General features: G+C 31.0%; 1 protein-coding gene across 1 annotated transcript in view; it reads right to left on the reverse strand.

Annotated features, from left to right (window-relative positions):
* LOC108688158 (glutamate receptor ionotropic, kainate 1-like) overlaps positions 1–9729 on the reverse strand; it is a gene marked incomplete at its 3' end in the record, with an annotated part of 131291 nt that overhangs the window by 26013 nt on the left and 95549 nt on the right. The window contains exon 5 of the mRNA XM_018194302.1: positions 4991–5132. Within this exon, the coding sequence (XP_018049791.1) occupies positions 4991–5132 (142 nt within the window). The remainder of the gene's footprint in view (positions 1–4990; positions 5133–9729) is intronic.

A 9729-nucleotide genomic window follows, 5' to 3' on the forward strand; every position in this document is an offset into this window, starting at 1 on the left:
TATATATATATATATATATAATTAATACCTTTGAATAAATAAATAACGTAAAAAATTGATAATCCTCAGTACACACAATTCTGGCAGTCCTTATCTACCCACATCCGAGTATTTATAACCCAGCGTTTTCTTTTGCTTGTATCTCAGATTGTGGTCCATCGAAAAAATTTTTTTTAATCTATCATTTGAAGACTGAAAAAAAAGAATTTTTGAGTTAGAAAGTCTAAAATATTGTAGCACAAAAGATATTTTGCAATAAGTGAAAAGAGATTGAAAGAAAACATGAGCTGAAAATCGGATACGATTACGCTAATTCCATTGTGTGTTAATGATTAACTGAGGGTTAATGGTTATTAAATTTATTAAATTCTTTTACTTACTGTTTAATGAAATAAAAATTTCTGCTCATTTTATCATTGAAAAATCATTATGTTATCCCATTTATTTATCAGTTCCAATTACTTCATTCGACGTGCATTTAATAAACAATATAATATATAATACGTATACACCGATTATTGTCATCGCAGGAATAACTGGTAAAACAAGGGAACAACGGCGGTGAAAGCTCGAAAGTGCTGTGATGGCAAGTGTTGTTATTGCATCCACTCGTGCAACCTTTTTCAGTGTAGCAATTCTGTGTCCTCTCTTTCATATGCAACATTTTATATTTAACATGAGTTTCAAATGCGCTGATCTTTTACGTTATGCGCGTCGAGAATTTTGTGATAATTGTGCTTTTCAATGTGTTTAAGGGATGCTCATAATCAAGGAAATAGGGAATAGGAACAAGGAATAATAGATTTCAACTTATCAGAAACCACGTATTTCGGTTTCTAATAAATTAAAATTTATTATTCTGTCCTATTCCCTCTGTCTTTGATTGTGCGCAGGTCGCATGATTGATCATAGACAATCACAGTAGAGACGTCATACGTAATGTTGCCCAATTTGAAACAATTTTCCAGACTTTAGTAATTAATTCTATACCAATTCTGTGTCAATTTTATTAAAAATAAATGTGTTAAACGTAAAATAATAAAGCAAATGGTACATTTTGTGCATATTTTGTGCGACATTCTGTTCATTTCACAAATACACTAGTGTATCTTCATTTTTGCCTAATTTCGACTCCTGATGACACACCTAATAGAATTTCCACAAAGAACAAAATTTACTCATACAGAAACATGTTCATTCATTAAAAAACTGATACTCCACAAATATATGTTAATGAAGAAATTAAATGGTATGACATTTTGTGCCACCATATAATTATATATTTATTGTAACTCGATCTGATGATAGTCAGGACATGAATATCGGATATTTTTCGTTTGTAACATGGAAAATAGATTACTGCATCCTTTTTTCCGTTCTTGACACGTAAGCAAAGATATATATAAATATACCGCGTATACTATCAGGGATTTTTGTTCATCAGCAAAACTAACATACGGGCGAGAAACAAAGAGAATGGCTTTTTTTCTCAGTGCGTTATCATGACGCCCGCGGTATATGATAGATTTGGCAAGAATCGTTTTTCACACAACACGCGTTCACGCGTGACTGTTACGGAATCTATCACGAAATTTCGTTGGTTCGTAACTTGTTGTTTGAAACGGGAACAGGCAGCAAATCTGTATGTGGGTGCAGAGAGTATCGAAACCGTTTGACAGACGTTCAGTTTGTACACGGATGTGTACCATAGTTTCGTACCCACCCATGATGGCTTGGTCAAACAGAAAAGTTTGCGGCAGTATGTTAAATATTTAATTAACAGTTGATTTTTGCACGATCGCGGTGACAATTATGTACCAAAAAGAATTTTGTTAGTTTTGTTAGTTATTTTGTTTTTCAGGAATAACTAAACGTAATACAAAAATATTTTCCGTGATAAAATGTTCCATTAACTTTGCTCACGTTATACAGAAGGAAATATTAGATACTGATATAGTATAGCTTTAGAAAAAACTAGTTTTAGAAAAAACATTGAATAATAAGAAATATCCATAAAGCTATAATTAATCAATTCTGTTCATATTAAAATCTTTTGAAATAGCTCGGAGATTTTATATTTATAAATATTTTTTTACCTAATAATATTGGACTATATTTTCATACTCAATAGTTGTAATTACTTTACTAATTTCATATTAAATATAACTGTATGTATATGTTCTAAATATAACTGTAGAATCTATATATCTCTTTTAAAGTAAACTTAAGTTCTTTAAAAGGTTATTCAGGATTTCGCAGTTTTTTTTAATTAACTTCTTTAAACGACTTTCGAGTTTTTCAGTTTCCTGATTAAAGACTATGTTGAAAGCCGTTTTATTTGAACGGAATTTTGCTTGAGAAATATTCTATTTCAGGGCGGGAATAGGATATTCCTGCCCGAGCTCAAGAGCTCCAAAGTGTAACGCGAAAATCCAAGAGCGTATCATCCTAAGCGATGAATATCCATAATAAGTACCTTAATGGCCAAGACTGTAACGACTATAACAATCATCGTAACCGTAACAGGCATAATAACCGTAATGATCGCGCGGGGACGATACGTTGATGTCACGTAAATTCCAAGCAGAATGCTAAAGCAAAATTCGCATACTCTCAGCTTCATCGTGAAACTGTGAAAGAACGGATTTTCACAATTTCATGAAATCACTGTTTCATGAGGCGAACTTAATTCGATGAAAGGTAATTCGTCGAAAGCCAAGCAGAGTGACCAAGCAAGATTCATTAATGCTTTCACTCAGTCCGTCGAGGAAAAGACGCTCTGCCATAGTGTGTACCTATATCCGACCACAGCTGTGTGTAACACAGCCATGCGGACTTCTCGATCGTGCTGCAGAAAGGTCAGCTTGATGGATGATAGCCAATTTTTCCCTCCAAGAGCCTTGACGACTGACCGACGTAAGTGAAAATAAATAGTCTCCGACGCGGGACATCGTCTCGAGCGAGGCACCGTTAAATTCCTCTATGCGATAGAGATCGGTCGAAACATTAAGCAATTATTAAACAGCTATTCTTTTCATCTTGCCGAATTTTCTCACGCCGAGAAATCTGGTCTACTCGTCTAATAATAATTTATCACTCGCTTTTCTACTATATGAGATAATATTTCGAGTTAACTTGATAATTTTTTTTTTTTAAAAGTTCCGTTCCATTTATTTTTGCGATTTTTTTTTTGCGTAATAATTAATATTAAAAGTAAATATCTTACGCAGTTTATAAATTAATAGTTCGAGTTGATAACTAAGTTAAACGACGTGAATTTTACAAGGAAACCATTAAAAGCGATTATACATTATTAATGAAATTTATCATACATAGCTAACTTCATTAATCTTCTTCAAGTTGTTAATAAATATTAAACGAATGTTATATTAATTTTTATCAGTTCATTCAAGATAAAAGTGATTTTGTAATAAGCGTTAAGTTGCATTAGTTCTTATAATAAAATAGATTTTATAATATATTAATCAAATAAAATAATTGAAAAAGTGATTTTATGAATTTAGAATTCAATGTGACGCTAAACGTTCTGTTGTTTCAGATATTGGCGATGTACAATATGTATATACATTCGTCGTCAGTATTAATCCATGTTTTTCTTGTAAAACAAACAGACCATTGTCAGTAGAGTTAACGGAAAGAAGCCTGAAGAAAAAGTAGCTCGATTCTTCCGTGCTCGAACAAATACCCTCGCTGATTTACATTTTAATGGATCTAAATTGAAATCTAGTAGGAGAGGGGGGAAAAGTACCGAGATAAATTGCGCTGCTAGTGATTATATAGCGTCCGCTTAAAACTCTATTTATTTTTTTATTACTTATTGCAGTCACGAATGTCGCGTCAGCGCGACACGCGCTTCTCGCAGCGCGTCTCGACTGACGTAGTGCCACCCTTTTCGCTCCCACTCGTGTCGTCGAGGCGGCTGTAAATTACTAATTATTCTGAGACGGCTTCCAATTTTAACTGCAGCAGGCCGACGTGTCCGCTTTTTACTCGTTCGAGAATCACATTGCGCGTTTTGCACTCGCGTTAACGTTTTCATTCTGCTCGCAATAAGCCTGCAGACGAAGCAAATTTTAAAAACGAATTTCACTTCTCATACTGCAATTAAAAGTGACAATCTATACTTGTGTATTATTATTTCGCGATAAACCCTTCCTACCTTTCACTCACTATTAAATCGATTATTCATGAAAATGATTTCTTTCTCTTGGAATTATAATCTAACATCGAACATGACATAATTTATTGATTCTTATTTGCATTATCGATCCTAGAGAATTTATGTTCTTTTTAATTTAATATTAAATGTCAATCTAAAGAATTCTCTTTAACTTGCCGATATATTCTGTCTTAATAATTTTTAATAAATTTCAATTTTAACATTTGATAAATTTACTATTAATGTACTATTTAAGAAAATTAAAAAATATTTTTTAAACTTCATCCGCAATAATTATTCATAATATCGATAAAATGTATTATATCACTTCACGATTTCATATAGCGTATGTGTGTGTATGTGTATTGACAGTATGAAATAAATTATTATAGGGAATAATAATGAAATAAATTTGTCACAAAATAATACGAACACTATTCATTCGTTATGTTGAACTATTTTACATTTAGCTGTAATCATGGAGGATTACCGAATGGCAATTCCGACCAATCATTGACACAGATTTCTCTTTTTAAGTGATAATTTACGAGAGGTTCGAATATATTCCAGGAGTAAAGTTATCGATCTAGAATCTTCGTGGGAGCGTCAACTCCTTCGACGTAGTTTCCTCGACAGAGACTGAAGACAGCGAGAACCGCAGGTGGCTGAGACGATGAAGATCGCGAGAATTAGTCTTACAAGCAACGCGCCTGATGCAATTTCATGACTCTTACGTCTACTCTGGATTACTTCGTGGCTTATGATGGACGGAAAGTCGATTGTTAATCGCATTTAATCTTGGGTACCTACCAGTGATGTGATAAGGTAGCTGTGATAGTCGCTCATCATTCCAATCTGTTGCGCTTGTTTCAACACATCGTAGATCCTCTCGGTGGAACAATCCAATACGATATGCGACTCCGCGGAATTTTTTATTTGTTTTAGCAGCGGCCTGAAATAAAACAATGTTCTGTGTGTAAAATATATTCTTAAATTTATATTATATATAAAGAAAAAATATCAAACGTTGACAAAAGCGACAAACAAAAAATTTTAAACTATATCAAAAAATTTGTTTCATGCAGGAACATCTCATTCTTTATTTAAAATTTTTTTTAGTTTGAAAAAATTGTAAATATCTAAAACGTGCTGAAATGAGAATGAATTTTCAATATTTTCCAATAATATAATCTGAAAATGTTTGGAGGATATTGCAAATAATTTCTTATTCTTAATATATTTTGAAAATATTTTAGTGTATTATTAGCAAGAGCACATTCTCGGTATATTCCTAGATTCCATATTCTAAGAGTACGTGCAGTAACTTTTCAGTACATCCTCAGCATATTTTCAACATAATATCATAATGAAAGGCTCAAAACTGAACTCCGTCGAGTTCAATGAAATCTGATAGAATTACAAAATAAATCTGTGACTGAACTGGTGTATACTTGTAGAACTTAAAGTGAAATATACGTCTGATATTTGTCGAAAGCAAGGAAAAGAGTTCTAGAGCAGTCTAGAACAGAAAACAGATCAAGTGAGTGCTCTCAAATATATTTGGATGTAAACAATCAATCATTTGCGAAATATTTTCAAGGTAATATTAAGTTTAGTGATGCCGTTAGTAGAGTTTGTTTAAACGGTTACTCGAATATTTACAGTATAGTGAATATTGTTTTTATTAAAACTTTTAGCTTTAAATTTGTGAAAGTTCCTTTGTTAAATGGGAACTAATCTGGAGAATTATTCTAGGAGAGTAGAAAATCTAATTCGTAATAAGAATCTATAATAAAATTAATTTATTATTATATTAAAGAAGTATGTCACATCTCAAAGCATTATCAAAAATATAAAAATTTCATAGATTATTCTATTATTATATCTGAATATCTGTGTAAAGTTTAAGCACAATTTTTTTATTGGTTTAAAGATTATTTAACTTTTTGTTTGCATTGATGTTATGTAAAATTGTGTTTTTATAGTTTTTAGTATAGTACTTATTTGCAAATTTGATGAGGAAGTAGCGTTGCAAATTAAATCAAATTTTTTTATATATTAATAAAATATTCAATAAATATTTGTGCAAAAATTTATTTAGATCCACTTATTCGTTTAAAAATCATTTATCTAAAATTGCCATAAAATATAGATAAAAATCAATGAGCTGTATAGGCCATTATAAATCAAATTATTGTTTTTCTTTTTGATCTGGTTTCAGGATGTATTTACTAAAAATTTTTGTCTGATATTAGCTAATAATGACTTAAAAAAGCATTTTTCATTTATTTTGAATACACTCTTTAAGTCATTCTATACACACTCTATATATATATTCTAATAATATTGAATTTTTTGACTGATACTTTTAGTTGATTGTACATTTCACACTTTTAACAATTATTTTTCTATCATAAAAAATATTATTATAAGATAAAAAAAGTTACTTGATGATAGAGCTCGAATCAAATAAAAAATTATGTTTGTTAGCCACAGATGTGTTCAAATATATATGGAACTAATACAATTGGAACAAATAGCAAAAAGATTAAAGAGGTTAATAGAAATTTTTAATTAAAATTTCCTAATGTAGTCTGTCGATTTAGTTTAGATGTCGATGTAATTGATAGAAGAAAGACAAATATCAAGTACATGTGTAATATAATAATATGAAATTTGATCTTTCTGTAGATCTGTTCGCGTGAAAACTCATTCGCTCACTCGCTCTCACGATGCTCGGGGACAGAATGGTTCCGATTCCGGACATGCTTTTCGTCGTGTACCACTGATAAAAATTTCATACTACTGCCGGTTGCTCTCCGGCCTCTCGGAGGCTACCCTTCGGTTTCTCTCTCTCTCTCTCTCTCTCTCTCTCTCTCTCTCTCTCTCTTTCTCGCTTCTCGTCATTCAACATGCACGATAATGCGAATCTCCTTATGCAGCTCGTGGAAGTCAGGACCCGGGCTCGCCATGGGAATTTTTCATGCTCTATGCATAATTTAACGAAAGTGCCCTTTATGCTCGCGTTGGTCTCGTAGCCGTATCGTCCTGTGAATTTCATTTCTGTCCCCGCCGTCAGCAACGACGATTGCATCTCTTTCTGCGTCTGCGAATCGAACGATAGAGAAGGGTGAGTGTTGACTGAAATGGGAGTTATGGTAGTTTTGAATAAACAATTGTAACTTTCTTTGGGATTAAATGCATTAATTTTTTCACTATTTTATATTAATTTTATTACGTTAAAGAGCTAAGCTTATAAGCAGCATCATTATTTCAAGATTATTTGTCATATTTTTGTAAAATATCTCATATCTCTCATACTTCAACTATAAAGCTATTATATTATCACTATTATTATTATTATAATCAAATATATACTTTCAATTGTTACATATTGATCAGCATTATATTAAAAAAATTGTTTATATAATATGTATATGTATATACGTGTATATACATGTAAAGAAAAGGTCCCTATTATAAGATACCGAGTTCATTTTGGATATGTGCAAATAGAAGGCTCTATAGGCAGAATTTAAAAAGATTAATAGATCATTTTGAAGGAAATTTAACAAGCTTTAAGATAACATTATAAAATTTAATTCATATTTCATTTTTTTTAAATTAAAGAAATATAAAAAGTGAGCAAATCGCAAAATCAAATTGTGTTCCTAATATGAGATGCCTTGAAAAATCGATAATAAAACGCAAAGAATATCAGTATTACAATTAAAAAACTTTATTTAATGTTTTTAAATTCAAACAAACATAGCCAACGTGCGCGAAAAATGAGCATGCGATAGATTATACCCAGAATTCGTCTTCGGGTAGTTGGAATCAAGCATCGCAGAAATAGGCACTCGATGTTTATTTCGATTGTCTTTTTTATTATTGTACAATAATATTTATACTTTAGCAATGATTTTCACTATAACATAGGAGCATGAGTTCATTAGAAATATTCTGTATCTCATATTACGATTTCCACGTCTTACGTTTTACGATCAAATATAACTTCTATAATTAAACAATTCAACATATCCCGTATTTTTCTATTAGTATAACCTTACTCTATCACTACATGAAGAATTTATTGCCAAATAATTATTTTTATTAAATAATAAACAAGATTTAAAGGCTCATCTCAATGAAACTTGAAGACATTCATCAAATTCTAAAATCTTGTTTTACAATAACTATAGGCATGATCTAATAATGAATTTTCTACTAAATAGTTTTCAATCCAAGAGCAATAAATTCATAGTGGAACCAATAGATAGCGTTTATTAGTTTATTAGTTTATTAGTTTAGCAGAAACGCCACTATCTCATATTAGGCGCTTATCTTATAACGGGGATTTCCTCTATATGTCTCAATATATGTTGACTGAATGGCATTACGCCATATCATTTTTTCGTAGCGGTAGTTTGCTATAGTAATAAGCGTTCAACAGCGTCACGTATTTCGTACAATATATCCTATCTTTGGATGGCTTTACGATATTACAGAGAAATAACCGTGAAACATCTCGAAGTATTGCAGCATTTTAGCAATTTCTCGACGCTGGTCTCGCATTTTGTCACCTCTCAGTCCTTAAAGGCTTATCGTATTTTCATCGTGTTGGCCGATAATCTGATTCTTATCCGAAATTACTCTAAGAATCGTAAAATTTCTTGAAAAATTTTTTGTGACTCTGTCGACATGAAATTTAAACGTATATTTGATCAATCATGATTGTGAACCATGTTTGTTTAAAAATTTGCGCATATTTTGTGGCACTATATTTATAATTTTTTGAAAATGTGATTTATGAGAGTTTAAATATTTAAAAGTAATTTTTTTCGTAACACATGTACACATATTTGCACATGTTCCTATTGTTCTTATAATTATGCGCACGTGTAAACATAAAAATTAATGTGGTTTTATAATTTAGTCAATCTTTAAATATAAAAAAATAAAAATAAAAATTTATTCATTTTATTTTTTTTGTTATCACTAATATGAATAACGTTTTATTTTATTGAAAAAATATGAATAGTTTCTGGAAATAATGTGCTTAGTTTAACATTGTTCATTCTAATGAATCATACCATTTGCATTATTTATCGTTATTAACGCACGATTGACTATTAATACGATAATTACGAATATGACATTATTTGCTATTAATGTTATCATTATTATGTAATTGCGTAATGATTGTCACTCTAAATTAGTTATCCCGTCACGTTTATACCGATTCTAAGCTATGCGCGTTTTCTCTCTCAATTACGTTGATGGCTATAGATATTGCAGCAATCACGTTGTGTTAACCCGGATAACCCGAGATAGACATTCATCCGATACCAAGTGTTAATGTGTATTATACATATATGTGCGCAGAATAATTATTTGCCAATCAATTCCACAAGTTTGCATGTCGTGAGTATATATTATAAAATTTTTATAATTTGTTCCATGAGGACGTCAACTTTCCACCGCACCTATTTTAGAAAACCTGATATAGTATATATATATATATATATATATATATATATATATATATA

Source organism: Atta colombica, unplaced genomic scaffold, assembly GCF_001594045.1.
Source record: "Atta colombica isolate Treedump-2 unplaced genomic scaffold, Acol1.0 scaffold226, whole genome shotgun sequence".
In the NCBI taxonomy this organism is placed as follows: domain Eukaryota; kingdom Metazoa; phylum Arthropoda; class Insecta; order Hymenoptera; family Formicidae; genus Atta; species Atta colombica.